Source organism: Rhinolophus ferrumequinum, chromosome 3 (genome assembly GCF_004115265.2).
Source record: "Rhinolophus ferrumequinum isolate MPI-CBG mRhiFer1 chromosome 3, mRhiFer1_v1.p, whole genome shotgun sequence".
Classification (NCBI taxonomy): Eukaryota; Metazoa; Chordata; class Mammalia; order Chiroptera; family Rhinolophidae; genus Rhinolophus; species Rhinolophus ferrumequinum.
This window is the reverse complement of record NC_046286.1, coordinates 60166686-60194211: the sequence shown is the minus strand read 5'-3', so window position 1 is coordinate 60194211 and position 27526 is coordinate 60166686. Positions and strand designations below refer to the sequence as shown.

The following is a 27526-nucleotide window of genomic DNA, read 5'->3' as shown; positions in this document are numbered from 1 at the left end:
AAGCACTGTTTTATGAGTTATATAAAATGTTATAAAAATAGAAAAAATCTGTCTCGTAACATCTTCTTTTCTTAAGGCAGAGAGGTCTCTCAGAACATGTCTTGGTTTATTTGTCTTTCCGTGTGGCCCCCTCCCACATTCCCAGGGGAGGACATGAACACTCCAGGGGCACCTCAGCCTCTCCGGCTTCCTCACTCTGGGTATCAGGGTTGCAGCTCACAGGATTTCAGTTTGTCACAGCTGAATGACTGAGAAGTCGACAAATAAATCCTAGCTCATTTCTACACCAACCGCTTCCTGGCCACACAGTGGGAGGTGCGTGTGACCTTTTCTTACGTTTTCTCGTCATCTGTGCCAGACCCTCCGAGCCTGCTGCCAAGCCAGCAGAGCTTCATTTCACTCCCTCCTTTGGATCAAAGCTAACGTAAACTGATAACAAAAGGATGCATATGTTTTCTCACCCCTTCTCTTTGGCTAATTATACATCATTGACTTTAAATACTATTGCATAGTAAAAAGAATGTCTCAGGCTGTCAGAGAAATTTTTTTGTTTGGTTCAAGTGTCACAATATGTAAAGTAAGTTGTCGCTTGTGATCAGAGCACTTTTCCTGCAGTACGTGCCTGCTCAGTTGTGAGTCCTGACACCTCTGCGATTTGAGCCTCCTGCAGGTTAGGGCTGGTTTGGGGCTGGAGCCCCAAATGCTAGGTCCACAAGCGAATTTAATCAAGACTTGCAGGAAAGCTAAATGCTTTAAGTCCCTTCTGGCTGTAAGTATCTTTGTTTTCTACCAAAAAGAAAATTCAATATATGTGAGGTTACTTATAAAATCTAGTTCTCAGAGATAAGAACACACCAAATTCCTTTCCATAATCACTGGAATGGTGAAATGCAGTGGACTCTTAAGAGAGCTTCCAGATAAATCTAACATGCCCTGGGCACTCATGGGAAAGGAGTGAACATTTATTAGGTTGGTGCAAAAGTAATTGCGGTGTTTGCAATTATTTTTAACCTTCTAAACCACAATTACTTTTGCACCACCCTAATAGTTCCTGTTTCTTATAATGGCACCTAACATTCATTGAGTATATACCACGTGTCAGGCATACTGCTAAGAGCCATACCTGGGTCATCTCTTGTAATCCCTCTCAAAAGGCCTGTGAACTAAGTTCCATAATTAACCTGTTAAGAAAGCTAAGGCCCTGGGGCGGATGGATGGCTCAGTTGGTTAGAGCTCGAGCTCGCAACAAGGTTGTGGGTTCGATCCCCGCATGGGATGGTGGACTCTGCCCCCTATAACGAAAGATTGAAAACAGCAACTGGACTTGGAGCTGAGCTGCGCCCTCCACAATTAGATTGAAGGACAACTACTTGGAGCTGATGGGCCCTGGAGAAACACACTGTTCCCCAATATTCCCCAATTAAAAAAAAAAAAAAAAAAGCTAAGGCCCTGAATGGAGTTAATGCCATCTCATTTAATTTTTATAAAACTTACTATCTCTTTTGTGGTAAGGAAGGAGAGAGAAGTAGTTTTATTGCCCAAGTTCACACAGCTCGCAAATTGCAGTGTCAAGATTTGAACCCAAGCTTGTCTCTACTGCACCATACCGTCTCAGGAGCTAAACCTCCTGAACCACAAGGCACACAGATTCAGATCCCAATGTGATGTCCTTTCACTCACATCCTCAGTTTGTCTGGTGTGCTGGTTTTAGAATTGCCCTGGGTGAAATAATTGCGGCAGTTGTGGACAGACGTGTTCTGGTAATAGTCAACGTTTTGAGATTGTGAAAGGAACTGCGTGGACCACATTCCCCAAGAGCAGAGCCTGAGACAGGTTCTTGTGCAATTGATGGAGGGCATGATGTCAGGAGGAGGGTGAGGAAAGCAGGATGGGGTCAGGGGAGGCCACAGCAATCGCGTGGCCTTCACTGCCGTCTAGCTTCATTCCCACCCACTGAACTAGAATACGAATCATGTGGCAGAATTAGTTCCAGTTGAGGCAAAGGGGCCGGTTGATCATTGTGTGGGGTGTCGCCCAGGGGAAGAGAGTAAGTTGCCTGACAGGGTGGCTCACTTTGGCCAAGGTAAGTGCTCCAGATGGACAGCTGTGTGTGGGTAGCTGGCCCCCAACAGCTAGGGGATGGGCGCCCTGGTAACGGGCATCTGGGTCGGACTCGATCAGCATCCACTAGGGGCAGAACCACCAGAGGGCAAGTTAAAACCAGATGGCTGGGCCCCATTCCCCAGAGGTTCTGCTTCAGCAGGACTGGGGTGGGGCCTAAGAATTTGCATGCCTAAGTGACACTGGTGCTGATGTTTGGGGGAGGGTGCCCTCAGAACCACTGGACTTCACTAACTTCACAAAATTTGCCATGAATATCTGTGTACATACAGAAACTGAAGGCTTAGCACTTTCCTGATTTTTAGAACCAGACCTGAGCTGACAGAAGTGGTTTCCTGTTGTGTTCAAATAAAACCGACTACTTCTTAACCTAGTGGTAAACTAAATCTTAGCTTGTAGGTCAGTGGGAAGAGGCAAGTTTACACATGCTTCAGCATCACAGCTTCGGGGCACCAACCAAATGGGATGGCTTTTGCCAGAACGTTTCCGCATGGGGAAGCATGTCTGTTGACTTGAAGGAGGACGAATGCATTTGTTCTTCTAGAGTTTGTAGTCCAGATGGTGAACTGTGTCCCTGGCAGAGGTTGAAAGTATGTAATGCCACAGCCCCTCCTTCCAGAAGCTCCAGCAGTGTGACAGCTGTGTATTCAGAAGTGACAGTGGGTCCCTACATTACATGGAGTTCTGTTTTTCATAAAAGCTCCCATTTTCTGAGCTCCTGTAATGAGGAATGTGCTAGGGACCTGACAAGCATTGTTTCATTTAATCCTCACAGAAACCCTGTGGGGTAGGTATTTTTATCCCCCATTTTACAGAAGGGGATGCTTCTAGAGTTAAGGAACTTAGTCAGGTCATAGCAGCTAGCAGATGTGGGGGCCTCTAATGATGACGAAGCTGACTCCAAAGTCCGTGTGCTATTGATTTCCGTGCTGCCACTTGTGTGGCTGTGCTTAGTAAATTTTTTCGTCTCTACCTAGTGGTCCCCCTCCATGTAACTTGGGGTTTTGCAGACTGCCCACAGTCCAAACTTCAGGATCCGTCCAAGTGACAGTGTTTGACAAAGGAAATCTTTCAGTGCCACAGGAAATAAGACAAGGAATGCAGAAAGCATCATCTCCACCTCTAAATGAAATTCATTCAGCAATAGTATTTGTAACACCTGCTATCTCCTGGGCACCATTCCTTGATTCTATTATAACTAGTCCCAGCCTCATTAGTTGATAGTGAAGAAGCCTGCTTTAGCTTGGGGAGAAGGTTCTGATGGTAAACGGCACAGAACCTGACAACTCTTGCCTGAAACTCATTTGCAAGATGCATGTGGGTATAAGCAGACCGGTGGCGCCTCCCCTCCCTGCAGACCACTGAAGCCATCCCAAATGTGACAGCGTTGCCCTGGGGCCTGAGGCACATGTGCAGGAACGACTGCAGTTTCAGACTCAAACACAGTTGCTAAGTATGCTGTGAGTGCTGGCTGCAGAATTCAATCACCCTGGTCTTTCTGGGGTTCAGTTCCTGCTATATCTAACCCAAGGTTTTAATCTCATCTCCTTCTTGGGTGTGACAAGCCAAAATCCTAGCACAAGCACATTTCCAAGCGTGAGGAGGCATATACTTCAGCTTGTGTTAGGCCCCTGGTGCTGGGTGGGTGCCTTCTCTTCAGGTTATTACTACGGGCTGTGTTGCTTAGATCCAGAGTTGGCTGCTATCATTTTAGCCTCAACTTCATCGGTCTCAGAATCGAGAGTTAAGGGATTTCCCCTACAATCATAAAGACAATTCTCTACATGTATTGTGGGGAAGTATCTAACAGTGTCTAATCCCTCCGAGTCGGGCTCCAGAAATGGGTATCACCATTCCAGACCTCTAAACAGAAATTGCCAGCTTTAGATACTTGCTGTTCTACCCTGACTGCAGTCTTTGGGGCTTCATTTGTCTGACTTGGGGAAGCCTTTCCACCTTTAAGAATAAAGTCCTGGAATGGAAGGCCCACTGGGTGCAGGTGACATCTCTACAAAGAAATCAAGAAGTACATCATGAGTGATCCATGTCCTCAAGACCTTGCCAAATTATAGACTTTCACCATCCTGTTTTTTTTTTTTTAAAGATTTTTATTAAAGTATAGCTAACATGCAATATTATACTAGTTTCAGGTGTACATAATAGTTATTCAACATTTATAGACCTAAAGAAGTGATCACCATGAGAAGTCCAGCAACCATCCAACACTGTACCAGGCGATCACAATAGTGTCGATTATATTCCCAATGCTGTACATTACATACTTGTTTTATACCTGGAAATTCGAACCTCTTACTCTCTTTCACCTTCTCCCCCTTTTTAAACTTTTCAATTACAGTTGACATTCAATATTATTTTATATTAATTTCAGGGGTACAGCATGGTGGTTAGACATTTACATAATTTAAGAAGGTATCCCCCTGAGTAGCCTAGTACCCACCTGGCACTATGCGTAGTTATTACCTTATTATTGACTATATTCCCTATGCTTTACATCAAAATAACTATTTTGTAACTACCAATTTGTACTTCTCAATGCCTTCACCTTTTTCACCTTGGCCCCCAAACCTTCCCATCTATCACCCCAATAAATCCAGTGCCCATCTGACACCATACATAGTTATTACATAATTGACTATATTCCTTATGCTATACCCTACATCCCCATGACTACATTGTCACAATTTGTACTTCTTAATCCTTCCCCCTTTTTCACCCACTCCTAACTCCCCTCTCGTCTGACAACCATCAAAATGTTCTCTGTATCTATGAGTTTGTTTCTGTTTTGTTTATTTTGTTCTTTAGATTCCACATATAAGTGAAATCACCTTGCATCTGTCTTTCTCTGTCTAACATACTTCACTCAGCACAATACCCTCTAGGTCCATCTACGCAGCCGCAGATGGCGAGAACCCTTTCCCATCCGTGGCCGAGCAATACTCCATTGTATTATGTACCACCACCTCTTTATCCATTCTTCCATTGAGGCACACCTAGGCTGCCTCCACATCTTGGCCATTGTAAACAATGCTGCAATGAACATATGGATGCACACGTCCCCTCGAAGTAGCATTTTGGGTTTCTTTAGATAATTACCCAGAAGTGGGATTATTGGGTCCTTCTTTGTCACTTGTTACAGCCTTTGTTTTAAAGTCTGTTTTGTCTGGTATAAGTATTGCTACCACACCTTTTTTTGTTTGTTTTTATTTTCATGAAATATCTTTTCCCCATCCCTTTACTTTCAGTCTGTGTGTATCTTTTGATCTGAAGTGAGTCTCTTGTAGGCAACATATGTAAGGGTCTTGTTTTTTTATCCTTTCAGCCACCCTATCTTTTGATTGGAGCATTTAATTCATTTACATTTAAAGTAATTCTTGATAGATATGTAGTTTTGCCATTTTTAAATTATTTTTTATTAGTTTCAGGTGTACAAAACAATGTAATAGACATTTATACACCCCTCATAAAGCAATAACCCTGTTACCCCAATCTACTACCCCTCTGACATCGTATATGTTATAGTTGTTACAATTTCATTAACTCTATTCCCTGTGCTGTACTCCACATCCTGTGACTGTGTGTGTGTGTATATTTAATTTTAGTTGACATTCAATATTATTCAGCTTCAGGTGTACAGCGCAGTGGTCAGGCATCTACACTCCATGTAGTGGTCTCTCTAACCATTTTATTATTTATATTTTTGATTTTCCCCCCTTTTTTTGTCTTAAAGAAGTCCCTCTAACATTTGTAATACTGGTCTGGTGTTGAGGAACTCCTTTAGTTTTTTTCTTGTCTGGAAAGCTCTTTATCTGTCCATCAATTCTAAATGATAGCTCTGCTGGGTAGAGTAATCTTGGTTGTAGGCTCTTGCTTTTCATTGCTGAATATTTCTTGCCATTCCCTTCTGGCCTGCAAAGTTTCTGTTGAGAAATCAATTGATGGTCTTATGGGAGCTTCCTTGTAGGTAACTAATTGCTTTTCTCTTGCTGCTTTTAAGATTCTCTCTGTCTTTAACCTTTGCCATTTTAATTATGATGTGTCTTGGTGTGGGCCTCTTTGGGTTCATCTTATTTGGGACTCTGCACCTCCTGGGCTTGTATGTCTGTTTCCTTTTCCAGGTTAGGGAAGTTTTTCTGTCATTATTTTTTCAAATAGGTTTTCAATTCCTTGCCCTCTCTCTTCTCCTTCTGGTACTCTTATGATGCAAATGTTGGTATAATTGATGTTGTCCTAGAGTCCCCTTAAACTAGCCTCATTGTTTGGGGATTCTTTTTTCTTTTTGCTGTTCTGATTGTGTGTTTTCTGCTACCTTATCTTCTAAATCACTGATTCAATCATCTGCTTCATCTAGTCAACTACTGATTCCTTCTAAAGTATTCTTCATTTTTGTTATTGTATTCTTTATTTCTGACTGGTTCTTTTTTACGTTGTCTATTTCCATTTTTATGTTTCCTATCTCTTTGTTGAAGTTCTCCATCCTTATACCAGTGTTTGGAACTCTGTGTCTGGTAGATAGCATGTCTCCATTTTGTTTAGTTCTTTTTCTGGACCTTTGTTCTGTTCTTTTATTTGGGCAATGTTTCTTTGTCTCTTCATTGTGGCTGCCTTGCTGTGTCTGTTCCTATGTAGAGCTGCTATACCTCCTGGTCTTAGTGAATGGCCTTATGTAGTAGGAGTCCTGTGGGACCCAGTGGTGCAGTCTCCCTGGTCACCTTAGCTGGGTGCTCCAGGTGGTTCCTTGTGTGGGTTCTGAGTACCCCCTTGTTGTATTTACAACTTGATTGTTGTTTGCACATCAATGGTAGAGACTGACCCTCGGGCTAATGGGTTGTGAGGACTGGCTGTGACTACAGTGGAGGTGCTGTCATGCAGGGACTGACCCTATAGGGCAAGGTTCACTTTAGCGGGGTTCTAGTGCCTGCCTAGTCTGCCCTTTGGGTGTGTTGACATTGGAGGTGGCCAGGTGATGTTCCAGTCCAGTCTGAAGTTGGCCACTGGGCCTGCCAACCCCAGGGCCTTTTGGGAGGAGACCCGCTGCAGGCCAAGTTCAGCTGCAGGCTGTGCTCTGCCTGGAGACACCTGGCATGAGCCACAAAGCAATGCAGAGGTGGCCGTCACCCACACTATGATTGGAAGAGCCTTGAGAAGCCAAACCTCGAATCAAGGCCGGCTGTCACTAATGCCGGGCTTAGGGCTGCTCAGCCAGAGGTACAGGACATGCCAAAGCCAGATGCTGCTTGTTTGGGGTTTGTGAACCTTTGAGAGATTTTAGGAAAGTCCATAGCATGAGCCAAGGTAGGCTGTTTATACAGAAAACCCACTGGAAGGGGCTTAGGTGTGCCCGAAAGTTGGGTAGGGTGTGGTCTTGGAATCACTAGGGTGGGGCAGATAGTCAGTTTGATGGAGACTCAGGTATGGCATCTGCCTGCGTCTGCACGTAGGGAAGGGGGCGGGCTCAACAAAGAAACAAAATGGCTTCCGCCAGCTCCTCCTCCTGGGAGAAAGCTGCTCCTCCAGCCCTCACTCTGATGCCAGACAATTCAGCTCCTCTCTGTATGTCCCTGGCGCCTTTCGAGCTGCTGCCCCAGCGCTGGAGCTCAGAGCGACTGAGTCCGACAACAAGTAAGTCTGTGCGTTGGCCTCTTAAGAGGAGCACCTGGGACTCGAGCCACCCTCCGTCTCACTCAGCCACAATCTCTGCTGGTTTTCACAACCAGAAGTTAAGGAGACTTTTCTCCCAGGCTGGGGAGGGGCTGAGAAGGCACTGGGACCCCTTGCTACTCAGGGTGGGTGTGGGGACAGAGTCCCAGAGAGCAGTTTCCAGGCTCTCGACCTCACATGGAAAGGTGCTGGCTCGGTTAGTAGACGGCCATCAGCTGTGACTAGTTGGCCATCAGCTGTAACCGGTTTGCCATTGGCCACTGATACAACTGCCGGCGGATTGCGGTTAGCAAGTGAGGTCAGTTGGTAGAGAAGTGGACAGCGAATTGAGGATCGTGTGACTCCTGCTTCCCGTGTCTCCAGCCCAGCCGCCAGCAAGGATATGGTGGTGTGACTCCCCTATCGATGGCTCCGTGGGTGTTCCTTTTTGGTTTTACCATATCCTGCATTCTTGTGCGGGGAGTGGGAGCTAAGACCCTGCATGACACCATGCACAACAGTGGGGGAATTTCTGCAGCTGAGATATCCCTCCCTACTTTTAGTGGTCAAATGCGGGTGTGGGACCAGCTCATTCATGTCTCTGCCCCTCCTACCAGTCTTGAGGTGGCTTCTTCTGTATGGCTTCGGTTCAGCTAGACTTCAGGTGATTCTCAATAATGGTTGTTCTGTGGTTTAGTTGTGATTGATGTGGTCCTGAGAGGTGGTGAGCACAGTGTTTACCTACTCTGCCATCTGGACTGGAAATCTTCACCATCCTGCTTTTGATATACCTGGTTGACCAGTAACAATGAACAAAAACCTTTTAAAATGGCCAATAAGCACGTCGTTGTGAGGAAAGGAAAATCGCTATCTCAGAAGGTTGCATCTGATTTCAGAGGCCTCAGAGAAATTCCAAGCAATAGATTGGGTAGTAGCAGCTACGAAAACGCAGAAGCAGCAGGTTGTGGGAGCTTGTGTGTGTAGGAAAGGAGAACTTATGAAGAGTGCATGTTACAAGTAACTATAACTCTTTACACTTACATTAGACTGGCAAAAGTCAGAAAGCTGTATCGTGCCAGGGGCTGGGTGAGGCTATGGCTCTACAGGCATTTTGTGTGTTGCTAGCGGGAGGGCAGCCTGGTGCCGCCGTTGTGGAGAGTAAGCAGCACTATATTACTTGTGGTGAGAGAAGTTGGTGGCGTCTGGGAGAGTGGGTAGGCAAAATGTGGTAGATGCACTGAATTTATGCAGCAAAGAATCAATGGATTAGCTGTACCTAGAGTTCTGTGGATGAATCTTACAAACCATTCTGAGTGAAAAAGATACAAATGAAATATATCACATAATAATGCCAATCGTGAGATTTAAATATATGTGCACAGAACAGCAAAACACATTTTCCAAGAATGCACACCAACAGAAAGATATTATACACATTAAACACGTTAGACTAGTTGGCTACAGTAAGGGAGGAGGACCTGTGGAAATACATGAAAACAAGAGAGGAGAAAAAAATAAGTTGAAAAAAGAACTTGAAGGGTGGATACTGGTGCTAGGGCATTTCCTAATGGGAAACCTTGTGGGTGTGTGTCCCCATTCCACCCAATGGCTCGTTGGTAAATGTTTAACAACTGGCTCTCCAAGGGAAAAAATAAGCCCTGGTTCACCGTGTTTGCTGATTTCCAAGGTGAAAATACTCCTACCACAGCTGATTTCAGGCTGCCAATGTGACTCACTGAAAGCAGCTTGGGAGATGCAGACATTCTGTTCTGCGTCTGCTCGACAGAGTTGATAATTTCCTTCACTGCTCCCTAAGATTATCAATAAGTTGACTGATAATATTGACAGTAACTTTGAAAGGCCAAATATCTATAGGACCAAGACAAGGCACAGCTTTAGTGGAGTGCCACTTTATTTGTCTAATACACATTGCACACCCTTTAAGAAGGTTCGTGGAACATGTACCACCATGCCAAATGATGTGTTTTCTTTTTTAATTTCTTTAAAAATGGTAGTTAATGTTTCAGTCTCCCCAATCATTGTTGGCCAAATAAACCATGACTTAAGAATATCCCCCAAATATCTATTTTTCTCAAAATGCTAAAAAGATAAACTATTGCCTAGCCATCTATATAATTTCACAGGAAAGGTAGTAAATGTTATTTGGCAGAGATACGCAATTACCATCATATTTCCTAGGAGAGCTGTTTTTTGAAAGGATCAACCATTACTGGTAAAAGGGTTAGTAGGCCTCTACCAACATACAGTCATACCTTTAAATTGTTCATCCTTTAAAAACAGCAAACACACACCAGAAGCATTTTCAGATTTTCCCGAGCACACAAGTACTATTAAAAAAAATTCTTCCCTGCCATTCCATTAGAGCAGGGTGTCTGAACCTCGTTACTATTGACATTTTAGGTCAGATAAGAATTTGTTGTGGGGCTATCTGTACACTGTAGGTTATTTAGCAACATCACCGGTCGCTACCCACTCAGTGCCCATACCACCCCCTTAGCTGTGACAACCTAATGTATCTCAGGACATTACCCTTTGCCGTTCCTGGGCAGCAAAATCACCCCGTTTTGTGAACCACTGCTTTAGAAACCTCCAAGTCTTTCATCTTTTCATCATGTAGGTCACATTATCACTTAGCAGACCTTGCTAGGACAGCATTATAAAGCAGCTATCATTTGGGTCAAGTAATGAGTGAGCTGCAAGAGTTCCATAAATCTTTATGAATTGCTTTTGTTTCTGCTAGTTTCATAAATATGTTCCAAATTCCTTGCACTATAGACAAACTATGAGAAATATTAGTTTTTGCCATGTGCTATGACCAAAACAAAATTTTGCATCATCGATGTCTTTTTTCTTAGTGTGATTTTTAAAAACAGAGACATCTCTAATGGGTCAAACCCTGTCAAGCAGCTGAGTTAGGTATTAATTACTAATAGTTTCAAATTGCCTTCCCAATAGCCCTTCCTACTCTCTAACTACCGTCAGTTCATCTTGCCTCATACAGCACATTTTAACTTTCTAAGACATGACAAGATAGGGCAATTAGCATCCCGATCCCCATCTGACCAATGAGGAAGCTGAAGCTTAGAGGTTAAGGTCAAACTATGACCAAGGTAATGCAACTTGCTAATGGCAAGACTGAGCCTAAAAACCAGGACCCCTGGCAAAACTCGAGATCAAGCTGTTTCCTACCATCCATAACTTCTCTATTCCTTTCTGAAGAGAGGGAGAAAGACAGTAGGGAGGGAGAGGGAGAAAGACCGAGAGTGATAAAGGGACAGGAGGTGAGGGAAATGAGGGAAAATATGGAAATCAATATAATCTCCTAAATTAAGTCGTTAACTAACTTATGCTGAAATTAAATACATTATTTTTACCGATGACTTAGAAAGCCCGATTAGTAAGTGGAAAAATAGAAAAATTCCGTTACAGTGCACAGTATATTTCTTCCTGAGAGCTTAAAGCTCTCAAATAAAAATTGATTTTCCTGCGTTTTTGGAAATCTGAGCTGGTAAGATTTCTAGACTCATGGGTCCAAACATCCTACTGCTTTAGGCTACAGAAGTTTCCCTTCACTGTCAGTTAACCTGAATTCTCAAGAATTCCTGGATGGCAAATAAAAGGCCCCAGACACAGCCAGTCTTTTTGACATGACACAACCTAATGTCTCCTATTTGAGCTGACCCTTCCAGCGCTAGGAAATAGCTCCTAGGAATCTACAAATTAATTTATATATGCAGATGCCCTTTTCTTTGACGATACATATTTGTGTGTCTCTTTTACTACTACTATAATTTTTTTAGGCTTTGTCCCTTTTGTAACACCTTGAGAATTAAAATAGTTGGTCTCTGATTTATTCTCTTCATTGATAAAATCTGTATATTTTCTTTCACCTGAAAATTAAAACCTCAGCTTATTACCCTAAACTAGTAACATTTTTTTGTAAAGGGCCAACATTTTTTTTGTCAAGGGGATCATCACATCTTTTTGTAAAGGGCCAGATAGTAAATACTTTAGGCTTTGTGGGCCACATATGGTCTCTGTAATATATTCCTTTCTTTTCTCTAAACATTTTAAAAATGTAAAAACCATTCTTGAGTGTCATACAAAAGGTCTCTAGCTGCCTTAGTTTATCAACACCTGCCCTAAACAATCAATTTTAAATGGGCCTTAACTAGCCCGTTCGGAATTAGTTGGAAGTTTACACAGACTTTTGAAGACAAACTGAAGAGAACTAAGGCCAACAATTTGGTAGCTCAGAAAGGCCAGCGGGGAAAGGGTCTCCGAATGCTTCTCCCTTAAGGCTATGAAGTGTGACCTTGACTTTGCTTAGTTTTGCCTGAAGAAGCCTGAACCCAAGGAAGATGGATGACAGGGATAAAACAGATAAAAACACTACCGTGTTTCCCTGAAAATAAGACCGGGTCTTATATTAATTTTTGCTCCAAGAGACGCATTAGGGCGTATTTTCAGGGGATGTCTTATTTTTTCATGTACAACAATCTATATTATTCAAATACAGTCATGTCATCTTCTGGAACATTGTCATAACGTACTAAATGCATCTGCCTGGCTGACGATTTTAACTGGGGCTTGCTTTCAGGGTAGATCTTATTTTCGGGGAAACATGGTAACAACAAGGCCCTTTTACACTGCCTTCTGTAATTAATGTGGGAAATCGTAGCTAACCGTTAAAACCCTTTCTAGGCTTAGTTCATTCAGCACACCTCTCAGTCAATCCCAGGAAGGAAATCCAGGCCCCTGGTAGTGTCTCCAACATACGGATCCTGATTTCCACAAAATGGCTCAGCAGATTCCAAACAGTAGAACTTTATTTTAATGAAAATATCTGCTTTTTAAGGTAGCTCCTTCCCCCACCACTAGAATGCAGATTTATCAGTAAAAAGCAATCCATTTATTTAAGTATATTCTTTTTAGGCAATTTTAACTTTTTCCACCGTCGTAACACCACTCTGTATTTTTCACTTTCAGTCTTCTCTTCAAACACTTTTTTCAGGAGAATCCGCATCACTGTCTCTGTTTCTGCTTCTTTATCTTCTCCAATTAGAAGATCTAATGTATCTCCTACTTTCACCTGAAAATTGAAAGAAAATTGAGCCCTCATTACATCTTGGGAAATGGAAGCCAATGCAAACATCCCGCTTTGACTTTTTACCAGGTGATCATCACCCAGGGGGGCAGTCTGTAAGTCACGTGTCCCTAGGGCCTCACTCGGACGTGCCTCAAACACATGCGGCTCAGTACCAGCCAGTGTCCTTCCTTCACACCTCGACAACCGGCAGCTTGTGGACAGTCCCTGTGTGGTGGGGCTCAAATACTCACCCCTAGTGGATGATTTAAGGAAACACCTGTACGGAGGCATTTATTTTGGTAACAGTGGCTAAGGACAAAGACAGTGGGGCACAGTCTTAGAGAACACGTGCACAGTAATTACTACATGCATTGAGAAGACAATTTCCAGTGTAACACTTTCATTGATTTCAACCCATAATTGGGCATGAGGCAGTTGGTTGGAAATTAGTCACCGTGGAACAGTGGTCAGCTGTATCTCTTAGAGAAATGGAAGTAAAGAAACTGCTTTTCTAGCCCTGGCTGGCCCCAGAGATACCACATCATCAAGAAGAAACAGCAGAAAACAGAGACCAAAGGGATGGGTGCCAGAGGGGCAGGGGTGGGAGGATGAGTGAAAAGGGGGGAGGGGAATATAGTCAATACATATTGTGATAAATTTGCACCGTGACAGATAATTGTTAGAATTAGTGGGGTGATCATACTGTAAGGTATGCAAATGTAGCATCACTTTATTGTACACCTGAAACTAATATAACTAATACATACCAACTACATTTAAATTAAAAAAAAGAGAGAGACAGAACTCAACTCACAAAAATGGAAATGTCACAGAAAAGAGGGCCTAGTGGGATTCTGACTCGGGTTTCCCAGGGCTGAGGTCAAACCCCTTCTTGCCCAGATGGGAGCTTTGGGTTGAGCTAGTGCAGGGTGTGCCCTGGGGCAGTCATGTCATTGTTGCTAGGGTGCTGACAGCCCATGACCGATACCCGGTCTTGGCAATTCAGGGTCCCAGGCGATCTGCCCAGCAAGTCAGGAAGGGGCTACGCCGGCCCAGATGTCATATGCTTCTACTAGAACACAAGCCAAGGATGACCGGTGGCCATCTCATCCTGCTCACCACTCCTCCAGGGGGATGGGGGAACCGCATGTGTGGGCCACGGACCCCAAGTGGGCACACGTAAGCACTTAAAAGCCTACTGGAGAGCTTCTGTTTAAGGTGCATGGTGCCAAATGCTGACTTTTACTTTATTTTCCAGTGAGTGCTCTCTGAGGCAGTAATAACGTCACGTTGTCGGAATATCTGTACCTCACCATGGCAGGCCCATATCTGTCCTTCCACCCACGCAAGGCCTCTGCAGGCCCAATTCTCAGTCCCTAACATGGGCCTGCACACCTGTTTGCCACAGTGCCACACTGGTCAGTCCAGGCAGCCCAGAGCAGCTGGATGTTACTGGTTTTAAGCCAGTAACTTTCTCCCCTTTGGGCTGCGAAGCAGAAAGGCTCATGGCACAGCCAGGCATGATGACTGCTTCTTCCCCTGGGGGTGAAGGATGGACTGACCCAGGCCTCATCTGGCGGCTCTGTCCTCCTGTAGTTCTGCTGGGTTCAATTAAAAAAAAAAATGACCACGTGGCTCCAACTGTGTGGACATTTTAAAATCAATGTCCAAAAACAAGGTTTGGGAACTCTGCTTTATGTTTTTTGCCATAGTTTTGTTTCATTAAAATTCACTTTTAATAATATATGCACATGATACAAAATGTAAAAGGTACAAAAGGATATACAGAGAAAAGGCAACCTTTCTTGTATATCCTTTCACAGACATATTGTGTGTGTACCTGAAGAGTGCATCCCTTTGGTGGCTTACTTCTAGGGCAGAGAACAGGGAAGAAGGTTTCTCCTTGACCGAGCCAGTCCCAGGGAGAGGTGAGCTTAGGCAGCTTCAGTCCCCAAACCTGGGCTCCACACACTCGCTGAGTAAACAGTTACCCAGCACCTACAGCACCTACAAACCAGTTACCCCACCTGGTTTGCAGCTCCCAGAAAAGCTTTGCTCAGCTGCAGGGAGCCAGTGTTAGAGCTGCAGCATCAGATAAGCGCCTGACCCTTCAGGGCCAATAGCCAGGCACAGGCCTGCCCTGCAGAGCAGGCCATGGAAGGGGAGGTGTTCTTTATTCCTGCAAGGCCCTGTCCTTCCTAATGTGGGAGACGGCACCGCAGACACAAAGCAAAACTGGCGGGGATTAGGGGCTGTTCCAAATATCTACATTTCAAATCTCCCCGTAGCTGCAGTTACTATGGCTACCAGGCCTCCTAGTAACAAGGCAGCCAAGTGGTAATACTGGCCCCTTCCGTTGCTGACCCTCAGGAGAAATCTGGAAGGCAGCCGAGACAACCCAAGGCAGAATGAAGCAGCAGCAATTAGGCTGTAGTTAACAATACCTCAAAGCGGAGGGAAAAATAGACGTGGCGTTTGTAAATGAGGGCCCGGCACAGAGGCATCACGCAGCACTAGCAGGTCTTGCCTGGGAAAGGCTGGCAGGAGGGGGCTGCGCTGTAACCAGGAGAAGCAATGAAGGGACAAGAAGGGTGTGCTCTCCGGCCGCGTCTGGAGTGAGTGCCTGATGTCCTGCTGCTCACTGAGCAATGACTGACACTCGCTGACTGAACCTGCCAGGTCAGGTGCCATCAGGGGGATCGTGGGCCTTGTGACTTCGTGGCTGACAGCCCTGGGGAGTTCCCCTCCTGTCCACTGAGTCACAAGAACCTGTCTGATCCTGGGAGAGAGGGCTCTGAAGGAAGCCTCAGGGCTCACCCGGGCCCACAGCCGATGGCTCACATCCTCCCATGTCCCAGGGCAACGGGATACAGCTCAGGTGCTCCAGTCCCAGAGGTGTTTTGAAATGAGAGAAGCTAAGATAAATACAACCTCCAAAAGTGTGTCTAACTTCCCTGGAACATTCGTTTCCTGGACACTGACTAAGAGATTATATCTGCCAATGCCTCGTATGTCTGTGTCTTCCACACTTTTCAAAGGGTCTGTGTCATACAATTTTTTATTGTTTTGTTAACTTTTACGATCATTATTGTTTTTTCCAACTATGAAAGTGATACATACTCGTAAAAAGTTCAGAAAATAAAAAGCATGGAGAAACTATCCATAATGCTCCACTCAAAAATACTAAAAATATTAGTATTTTAATTCTAAATGTATTTATGTAATTTATTTTTACAAAAATACATATATTTAACAGAATATATATATATGATTTATTGTAACTACACTGGATACTGGAAATACATTTTTTTAACACATATAAGTGACTTCACAGTAGTATTGATATGAAGCTGTCAGAAAACATGAAACCTTGATAGCTGCCTCATACACACAGCAGTGTATCCAGCAGGTGCTGGGCGGAGGGGTATACTTCTGAGCTGGAGAGATTCCACATCTGCTCAGGTAACAGCAGGCCAAAGAAATCTCTACACAGCTCAAATGTTTCTTTTTAGCCTGATTATTATGATTTCATAGGGGCTAACAGTAATGACTTGGAAGTTTCATTAGTAGATATACCTTCTAGTTCTGCTGGTGGCTTGTCTTGACATTTTAAAGAAAAAGGGGAAGCTTCATCTCAAAGTCATTATGGCTGCAGAAGAGCAAGTGGCCTGTGTGACTGAAGCTGGCTGGTGATTCTCACTAACATGACCAGGCCCTAGGGAGATCTCAGAGAGGGTAAGACAGACACAAGGACGCCCCGAGGAAGGAGCCCGAGTGGAAATTGAGGTGGCATTAATTGAGTACTGGCAGAGCAACAGACAAAAATATCTGGCTGTCTTAACCTCTCACCGTTCTGCTTTTCTTCCATAATTTTTCCCCGTTCAGCCTGAGTTCACCTTTGTAGAATGCGTCTTCCACTTTGCTTTAAAAAAAAAAAAAAAAAGTCAAGGTGCTTTAAAATAGAAACATATTCAAAACAATTATACAAGTTTGAGACAAACGCCTGCCATGAATGCTTCCTCTGACAGTGACTGGCCTCCCAAAGAATCTCCATTCTGGGTGCTGGGAAAGTGAAAGTCAACTGCTCCCACATGGATCTAAAACCGGGAGACCAAAGGGCTTCAGCACTTCTTAAGAGGTGCTGACCTGCTGCACAGATGTGCCACTGCTGTCGGGCAGGTGATGAGTGCTTTAACGGGGCTTCCCTGAGGGGTCAGCAGGGATAGGGCCTGGGGTTCTCCCCGACTCCCTGTGCAGCAGCCCCTGCAAGGTGGTAGCTCCTGCGATTCACGTAGACAAGTGGGCACTCCCTGCCCCCTCGCATACCTGTCCTGTGCTCGGACAGGAAAACCAGGCACCGCACATACGGTGAGGCCGCTAAGAAATCCTCTACTAGTCTGCGCTGAGGTTGCGGGAGCTCCAACCCAGCAGCTGCCAAACTCTCTGAATTTAATCACTGGGGCAACAGGACCAGGGGAGGAGGCAGATAAAACTCAGTGCCCTTTCCCTTCGCTGCTCTGACTCCTGGTGATTGACATCTGGGGTTCTGCTTAATAACAGCAGCAGCAGCTACCACTCTGGGAGAGGGAGAACACTCAACAAATCCCCATCAGGGTGCCTGTGGGCTCAGAGGCACCTTTATGAGTCCTTAAGCTTCACAGATTAAAAAATTAAACTATGCCATTAAATTAGGTCATTAAATTAGGTCATACAAGTTACACAAGGAAATCTTTCTGAATTTATCATTCATATTATAATTCTTATATCTCATGCAGTATGCACATGAGTGCCCAAAAAATGAATGAACAATGAGTCACTAGTCTTACACAATTAGTCTAGTAGAGAGAGAATGAAAATATTAAAGAAACCTTGAAAGTTATACTTAATATCCCTAGGTACTATGTACGAACACACATACTAGTATTTTCATTATCATACCTAACATTGAGTACCTACTATGTGCCAGGCACTGCTATAAATGCTTTAAATATATAGAGAAATACTCATTTAATCCTACCAACTATCTTCTATTATCCCTATTTGACAGATAAGGAAATGAAGCACAGAGAATTTAAGTAACTTGCCCAAGGTCATACATAGAACCAGGATCGAAACCGCAGGAGTCTGGCTGCAGAGCCTGCCTTATTAGCTGCCACGTTATACTGCTTCCGTTGGTTCTAAGAGGGATCTTTTCATGCTGTGGTATCTGTGAGACCCAGGTGCATTTTATATTTGCTACACACATCTAACGTGGTGATTCCTTTTCACCTCAAAACTGTTACTAAATCAATGGTTCATCTTACGGTCTTACTTTGAGTTCTAGAATCAAGGAAACATGGCACATGGGACTTGCAGGCAGTCACTTGACTTCTTTGGGAATCATTTTTCTTGTCTATAGAATGAAATAATTGAAAGAGGTTTTTATAAGCCCCTTTCATATCTATGGTTACTATTTACCATAATATGGGCCGTGTGACTGGTAATGCTGCGTTAAAATAACCCACAAGCAGACAAGTGATTTTGTAGTAAAACATACGTCCTACTTACTTTCTTCCCACATCGAGGCCGGTCTTCAGGATGATGTCATACCGGAAAGACTGCACCACTTTTTCCAGGTCTTTGTAGTCCCTGACCACCGCGGGGTCGCCCTCCAGCTCCTCCTCCTGCTCTCCCATCGCCCTGTCCTCTCTCTCTTCATCAGAGTCCTCTTCATCATCGACTTTTTGAAGAGTCTTTTTAGTGGATTTTTTAGAACTTACATTACTTTTGAGTCTTATGGAAAAGGGGAAAATATATTCTGGAGATATTAAAAGCCCTGGGAGTCTCAGTGAGAAAATGTTATGGAAAAGTGTTTTATAACCTGATGCATTGAATTTGGTACTAGAAAAATACAGGCACCGATTCCAAGAAGCACAGAGTTTGTGTGAAGGTGTCCCTCGCAGCACTCCCCAGAGGCCAATCCAGGCGTCCTTTCTTAAAGCACTGGAGGGCAATCGGATACTGGTCATCGCCATGGCGCATGTAACCTGAAATACAATCATTCCGTTTATTTCGCACGTGCAGTGTTCTGGTGTTCTGACAACAGAAACCATGCACCGTGAACACTTGCTATCTCGTACTGTACTTCAGCTCCCCTGCCACGTTAGTCTGCATGTACTGAGGGCCATGCCCTGTGCCATGACGAATCTTCAGGCTGTGATGAACGTGCTTACCTCACAGGGTGCTTACCTCATAGGGTGCTCCTGACAGTGGAACTAGATACTAATATGTGTGAGAACACTGGTGCTATACTTTCCAACCTCCAAGTTAACTTGGGTACTGATTGCTACTGAAAAATATTAACAATAGTTCTCGATGATTTGGTTTAAAAAGAAAAAATCTCAGGGAGAGGAAGACTATTTACTGACACTTGTTACACCCATACAATTTGCCAAGGAAGGGCACAGATCATGACTTCATAAAACGCAGTGAATCTCGAAACTTTATTTCAACTTCCAACCCCAGCAAATCGGAGCCAGGAATGAAGATTGGACAGATCTGCATTTTACCTGCTTGCGCATCTTCTTGCCACTGTTTAACAGAGGCATTGGATAGCTAGCAGAGAAGGAAGAGAGAGGCCTAGAGACCCGCAAACTAGGTAATTGTTTCCTGAGGCACTAAGGCACTGACATGCCAGAGAACCATCGACTCCTACATACTCCAAGGCAGCAGCAACCATCTTATTAGGACGGTGGCAGACCTTCCCAAGTACATCAAGATGGTTTTAAGACCATGATTTAGTAATGTGAGAAGGGTTTCCCTTGTGCCATGGCAGGCGGATTTGATAATGATTCGCATGACTTTTCCTTCCTACTTTCCATTCATCATAAAGCTGACAACAGCGATCACCTGTAAGCCCACTCAATAGCACATAGCGAGCTACTTCCAAGTTACACTTGTTAACATTTTGGGCCTTATTTTTGTTGGCATGAATGAGGCAGACTACACAGGCTCCACTTTGTTATCTCATTGCTCTTGGGAACCAAAAATGAGTCTTACATGAGAAATAAAGCAGGCTCAATTTAAGGGCTGTTTTTCAACACCACTATAATTTGAAACAATTTTTAAATGCTATGAAATCCATGGAGTACTCTAACAATACTGACTAGAAACTACTTTAAGCACCTTAAAGAGAAATATTGATATTATTTGTACACATATTCTAATACAATACAGAACAAGTAATAATCATTCATACAAACAACTTAAATTTTATATAAGCAGGGATAAAGGGAGAAACTAGTTTATTTGAGTAGTACCCATGGATCACTACAATCAAAAAACTTTTTTAGAAAGTTACCTAATGGTGGACTACTTTTTATTTTGCCAAATAAAGATTTTTTTTATCCTTTATTTTGTCCGGTAAGGATTTTTTTAGTAATATAATTTTTAAGAGAAAGGAGATTTCAATGTTTATATATGAAAAATATTTTCATGGTATAAAATTTGAAAAAAAAAAAACACAAAGAAAATTCAAACCACCCGTAATCCACTCAGTGATAACTAACTACTGTTAACGTTTTTGGCATATATTCTTCACAGTGTAAACTTTTTTAAGGAAAGTAATCCACTCACAAGCAGAGCCTCTCATACCTTCCCACCCACCCAAAAGACGCAGGAAGGTTAACCCTAAGTGGCCAGAGCTGTCATCAGCCTGAGGAATTCTGTGCTGTGCCTTAGTTCTAGACTCACTAAAATGTATCCAGGTTAATGTCTAAGTTATGGGCCAAGACAGCCCTGGTTGACATCACCGCCTGCTGTTAGGCCTAGACCAGAATGGTTTATAAGACGCTCATGTAATGGAGAACATGAAGGCTGACTTTAATAATGATGATTTGCCTATCTTTAGGTCAGTGTTTTTCAAACTGTGGGTCATGAGCCATTATTAACATTTTTTACTTTTTAAGAACTAAAATTGAAGGGTATAGAAAACATGACAGTGTACCACACCACATGAAGTGAGAGTAACTGCTTCATGAAAACTTTGTTACAATTGCACACACACACACACACACACACACACACACACACACACACAGAGGGTCATCATGTAAAATGTATTTACTATGGATCACAATAAAAAAACAACACTGGTCTAAGTCACTTCAGCGATATTTTTTCCTATCAGGTGTAACGCCAAAGGCCATGTGTATGTCTTGGACCTTAGGGCCTGGCTGCATGTTCCACCCCACTTAACAGTACCCCCAGAGCTACGTGTCTGCAAAGATGACAAGGGCAGCCTCTCAGGAATAACTGTGCAGGTCCCTTATTTTATGGATGAGCAAAAATGAGACTTGAGCAGTTTAACAAGTTGCTAAATCTTACAGCTAGTAAGTGGTACAGCCAGGATTCCAATGCTCTACTCACAGTAACTCATTTATTCCTTCCAACAAACCCATCTCAGTTACAGGGTCACACAGATACCAAGTGGATTCAAACCCAGGCTCCCTGACTCCTAAGTCGAAGCTCTTTACCACCATGCAGAACTGCCCACCATTCTTCTGACTCCAAGTGCATGGCTCTTCCTACTACACCATGACATTTATCTTCTCATTTTCTTTGAAACAAAAGTTAACCTTCACTGACTGTAATATCAGAGAGAGAGGAGAATTTCAGGAGTAGACGAGAGTGAGGAAGCGTCACGCCCACTTAGAAGAAATCCTAAGAGGAAACATCCTTCGGGGGGCGGGGGGGGGGGGGTAGTCCTATCTCTGTCAGTCCCCGGACTCCCACCACCCGCCACGTCCACCCCCAAAGTCCTGCCTCTCTACCTGTTGTCTCCTGTGAGGAATGCCTGGTATGATGGTGCTCTCTGTATACAGCACAAATAGTTATATTTGCCTACACTAGGAAACTTACTAACACAAAATGACTGTTTAAAATCACACTCACATGTAAATACAATAAACATAACCAAAATGCAAGCCAAGTATGACCTCTGTATATACGTATTAGCTACTCGCTCCCTCTATTTCTGATCTGCTCTCCTCTCCAGCAGGCAAACACTGGTACATGCTGGAAATTTACATAAAATTTATGAACGTAATATTGAGAAAACACATTAACCTCATTTTTGCTGGAGCTGAGCATTTGTAGATGTTGGCAGTAGATAGCCAGGGCCCCGGGTAGGGTCTAAGAACCCAGGTTCTGCCTCAGAGCTGTGAAACTGGTCAGAGGAGTGGACGTGCCAGAGGAGAGGGCTAAGCAGGCCCCAACCCCTCTTCAAGCAGAGTTGCGGTGTTAGTGAATATGTTTCATTTGCAAAAATGGATTCTACTACTGAAACAAAAAGCTTCTGTCCCTTTAGCATGGCTTCCCCTCTTCCAGGATCCATATAAGATCCACTGTCTTCCTCCACCCTCCCCTGCCCACTCCCCATGCACTTTTCCAAACGCATGCTGCACCAGTGCTGTGTCTTTTGCACTATTCTTATGTCCCAAACTCTAAAGGGTGGTGGCAGGGCAGGAACTGTGCCCCTTTCCTCACTCCCACCCCTAATCTGCTCAGCACAGACAAAACCAGTGAATACTTGCAGATTCACTGTCAAGAAATGAAATGAGCCTTCTACCGACTATTCCATCCACCTCCACATTCACTCGTTTGCCTGCATATGCCACATGGCCAGCGAGGCCTAGGTATAAAACACAGTCCTTGCCCTCAAGGAGCTGCCATGTAAGTGGAATGTGGGAGAACGTAATGAAAGCTGCGGTCCAGAGGCAGGACCCTGCACGGGCTGGATCCCAGGGCAGGGATTCCTGAGGAGAGTTCTCACGGCAAAGGTGGCCGAAAACCGACCTTTGGGGACACAAGTTTCAAGTCATTTTCTTGCTTTCTAATGGACCATTCTCATCACCATGCTTTTACTTCTCATTCGAAAACCAACCAACCAACCTTCTCTTAACTCCACGAAACTCCCAGCCACTACCTCTTTTTTGCTCCTCTTTACAACAAAATTCCTCCAAAGGGTTGTCGATACTTTCTTCAATGCCTCTCATTTTCTAAATCCAAAAGATCATCTGATTCGACTTCTCAGCAGCATTGGAAACAAGTTATCACTCCCCTCTTTTCCACTTGGCTTCCAGGACACCTCACTCTTGGTTTACCTCCTACCTGACACGCTGCTGCTTCTCAAGACTCCTCTGCTGCTTCCTTCTCTTCTCCCTGACATCTTAATGTTGGAGGACACCAGGGCTCAGTCTCTGGTCCTCTTCTCTTCTACATTCTCTTCATCCAGCTCAGTCTAGCAATCAGTTTTGACAAGTGGCACATCAAGACAACAGACATTTCTATGGCTTTAAATACCACCCATATACCAACTACTTCTTAATCTGTATCCCCATTCCAGACCTTCCAAATTCCAGACTTGTATATCTGTGCAGAAAAGAGTTAATATAGTAGGCCTGAGACTGCTATCCTTAGAAAGGTCAGCTTGCAAGGTGACCCTTGGTTAATGTCTAGGAACTTGAATTTCAGGAGGGTTCTCAACATTCCCAAAATGGACAGAAGTGGTTCACTGTGCCTAAACTGTTTGGACAGTTTGATTTATGCTGAATAGCTGCTTTCCTTCCGAGAGGCTGGAATTTCTGTACATCCTCAGTAGAGGGTGCATATATGACCAAGTCCCAATAAAAACTCTGGGCCCTGAGTCGCTAATGAGCTTTCCTGATAGACATTTCACATATGTTGTCATAATTTGTTGATGGAGGAATTAAGCATGTCCTGTGTGACTCCACCGGGAGAGGACTCTTGGTTTGGAAGACTGCTTCTGGTTTCCTCAAGACTTTGTCCCATGCATCTTCTCTCTTGCTGATTGTGCTTTCTGTCCTCTTGCTATATTAAATCATAGCAGTGAACCACAGCTGAGTCTGGTTGAGTCTTCCTAGTGAATCAATGAACCTGGAGGTGGCTTTGGGGACCCTTGACACAATATCCAACTGCGTATTCAATATCTCCATTTGAGTGTGTCACAGAAACCTCAAAAATTGGTCCAAAAACAAACTCCTGATCTATCTCCAGGCCAAAATCTGCTTTATCTGCCGCCTTCTGCACCTCAGTTAATGGTAACTCCACCCTTTTAGTTGCTAAGAACAAAAGCTTCCAGTCATTCTTGACTGTGCCCTTTCCCTCATACCCATATCCATTGTCAGGAAATCACATTGGCTTATCTTCAAAACACGTCCAGCATCCCACCACTGCCACGGCTACCACAGACTCAGGCCACCGTCCTATCACTGCTACAGTCTGTTCTCCATAGGTGGGCAGAGTGGTTCTTTTAAGAAGTAATTTACACCATGTCAATCCTTTCCTCAAAACCCTACAAAGCGAAGAGAAAAGCAAAATCCCTACGGTGGCCTACAGGCTCTCTGTGACCTGGCCCCCCATGTCGTCTCTGACCTCATCTCCTGCCTCTTTCACCCTTGCTCACTCAGCTCCAGCCAAACTGGCCTTCCTGATGCTCCTCATACACACCAGGGGCGTTTGTTCCAGCTGCACCTAGAGCCCTCTGAACCCAGATATCTGCATGGATAACTCATCTTCACTTCAATGAGGTCTACTCATTCCAACTCTACTTACTAGGCATCTGGTTCTCCCAGTCTCCCCTTACTCTGCTCTCCTTCCTTCCCCTACTCATTACCTGCTATCATTTTCTATGATTTACTAGTGTTTTTGTTTTTCACCTGTCCCACCTACTAGAACACAAACTCCACAAGGGTAGGGACCTTCACCTGTATTGTTTTCCTTTGCTGTATCCTAAGTGCCCAGAATAGTGCATGGCACACCCTAAGTGCTTAATTATTGTGGAATGAAAGTAGATCAGAACTGTAGCATTAGAATGAACCCGGAAAAGAAAAACGATGGGACTGGACTGACCGGCAAGAGGCTGGATCTCCCAGGGCCTTGCCTAGCAAAGTCTGGACTTAACCCAGAGAGCAGGGGAGCCATAGATAGATCGTAAGTAGGGAAGTGACCCCATAGGAGTACATTTTAAGAGATTTCCTTGGCGACAATGTGGACGTGAGCAGGGGATGGTCGTGGTAGGAAGCCCGACGGCGGTTTCGGGTGAGATCTTCAGGATTGATATAAAATCTGTGCACTAACTCAAGGCTGTAAGAGGCAACGCTATCCTTGACCTGCGCAAATCTGTCCACGTTCCTGAGTCTGTCACTACTCCGTAAGGACAACCTGGTCTAACCACTTGTAGGTCTATTGCAACTAAAAATCCTCCCTTCTCCTGGTGACCTCAGCGGGGGGACTAACTGCTGAGCCGGGGTCGGATTCCCCTCGCTCCCTTCCCGCTCCCGCGGGGTGCGCACCTCCCCGGGTCCTCAAGGTCAAGGGAAATTGGACACCTGCGTCCTGGAGCTCCGGGTCTGTGTCTGGAGCCAGCAGTAGGTGCCGGGCCCAGGGGCGGACAGCCTCTGCCCTCCGGGTTCCCACGGCCCCTATTGCCCCCACGTCCAAGGGCCGTCCCGAGGCTGGCCCGGCCGGGACAGGATGCGGGAGACTCACTCGCGCGGAGATCTGGCAAGAAGCGCGGGCGGGCGGAAGCGCTCGCCGCGCCCCTATGACACAAGCGCTCGTGGTGTAGCAATAGGCAGGGGGGCACCCGCCGGGGGCGCGGCGCAGTTACCTGTACGTCAAGGCCGCTCCTCCCCCCTCCCTCCTCTTAGCCGTGCTGACCTCCGGCCTCCAGGCCCCGCCCTGCTCATGCCCCGCCCCTTCCGTCGCGGTGCGGCAGAGGGGACCAGGCGGGGCGCACAGGAGCGGCAGCGGCGGCGCAGCGACCCCTGCTGGAAGCCGAGCCTAGGAGGACTCACGGAGGAGGACTACTGGCGGGGAGGGCCGCCCAGAGGACGCGCCCGGTTCTGAGCCGAGCGCGGAAGCCAGCGCAGCATGATTCCACGTGGCTGAAGAAAGCTTATGCTAACACGGTGGGCCGTGTATTCTCTGGGGCCACCGAACTTCTTTAACATCTTTGAGTTAATAGACATTGTCTCCAAAAAAGTGTGCACACCCGCCAGAATTTACTGACAATGTAAGGGAAATTCAGAACATCTTTTCAAGAATAAAGCGATTAAAAGATCAACTGGAAAAAAAGAAGATCAATTGAGTCATACTTGTCCAGATTATGGGTCAGGCAGTAGGTGTTAGATGGCAGAAAACAAAACATGTAAAAAGATAAACCAGAAATTAGAGGAAGAACTTCCAAGGGACAACCTGTTTAATGAAGTTTTGTATATGTTCACGTTAATCTTCATGGGGATAAATGCTCCGTTACATTAGAAACAGTCATTTTTTTTCTTGTTTTCAGAACGACCTCACTTCTATTTCCTGTCCTACACACTTTCATTTCACTGCTTCCTCACTGCTTCACACAGTGGTTACTTGATGACACTTGTGCAATAAGAAAAAGCAGTTACAAATCTTTTCAAGTGTTGAAGCAATACAACATGATTATATCAATTCAGTGTATACTGTTGGCATTTTATACAGGCGATACACAGTTGCATTTACTAGTTTAAGTTGTTTGTAAAATATTACAGATATATTGTTAAATCTTCCAGTAATAGGGATTAATCAGTATCATTATAAATTGACAAAATTGCCTTATAATCATGTGTGATTAGGGAAGATAAAAATTATAGTGATATTGCTATTGGATTACATAGAATCAACTTGGTCACTGGCCTTTAAAAAATAAATGTTTTGTTAGATGAATCAAGTGAATTTTTTACTTTAAAATACTAATTAATATTTTTAAAAAGTGCTGTGAGATTAACAAGTAAGTGAGTATGTGTGTACTGTTGACTAAGCATAAATGAATCAATGGCTTTGGTGGGAAATATTATAAACGATAAAGATTTATTCAAGGGTCTTAGGGTTTGCAAACTGGAAATACAACGAGGCAATACCCAGAGTGTTCCAAAGAAGAAAGAAAACAGAGGGTGCTTATAGTAAAAAGTGCATCCTTGAGAAGACTTAGCCCTGCATTCTTAACCCCTGGATTGGTCTGACATGGTAATTTTCCAGATGACCAGTGGTCTGGATATTGGATGGCAGGTAGTCTGGATACATGAACATTCTTTCCTTAGTCCTTCAGCGGGTAATCTGAGGGTTATCTGGAAGTTTGATGTATATCCAGGCATTGATGCAAAACTGGAAAGTTCAAAAGTTTAAATTCCCCGCCCAGTTAAAACAAGAATAGAATTGTTTCCTCATTCCTCAATCTACTTGATTTTAATAATTTAGCAGCTTGGGTGTAGTTTTATTTCTTTATTCATCATTATGCACATATTTATGATTTTTATTTTTTTTCACAGAACCTCCCATTACTTTTCCACATTGGACAGGAGCCCATGCTATAGTCCATTATGGGGCTTGTAGTTTTCGTGAGTTTAGAACACCTAGAGGACTAAATTCCCATTTCAGTCAACAGGGCTGCCCAGTTTCAGACCACATAACAGAACTGAGCTGGGAGTTGAGCATAAAAATCTGGGCTCCAGCTTTTAATTTAGGTCAAACACTTGATCATGCATAAAGAGATGAGTAAATCAGTGCTTTTGGTTGGGGCTTGTAGATGAGTTTAAAATTATTTTT

General features: G+C 44.2%; 1 protein-coding gene across 5 annotated transcripts; it reads right to left on the bottom strand.

Moving 5' to 3' along the window:
* Positions 1–12574: 12574 nt before the first annotated feature.
* Positions 12575–25630, bottom strand: MTRES1 (mitochondrial transcription rescue factor 1). 5 transcript variants are annotated; one of them, XM_033103519.1, is made up of 4 exons: positions 25283–25553; positions 18437–18915; positions 16739–16811; positions 12575–12892 (listed from the first exon to the last, which is right to left on the bottom strand). In XM_033103519.1, exons 2-4 carry the CDS (start codon positions 18901–18903, stop codon positions 12713–12715), a joined length of 720 nt encoding a protein of 239 aa, XP_032959410.1. In that variant the 5' UTR covers positions 18904–18915; positions 25283–25553; the 3' UTR covers positions 12575–12712. The 5 variants fall into 5 exon arrangements, with proteins under 5 accessions (XP_032959410.1, XP_032959409.1, XP_032959408.1 ...); XM_033103518.1 differs by lacking the exon at positions 25283–25553 and adding an exon at positions 23039–23968; XM_033103517.1 differs by lacking the exon at positions 25283–25553 and adding an exon at positions 25560–25630 and having other exon boundaries at positions 12577–12892.
* Positions 25631–27526: the final 1896 nt, after the last annotated feature.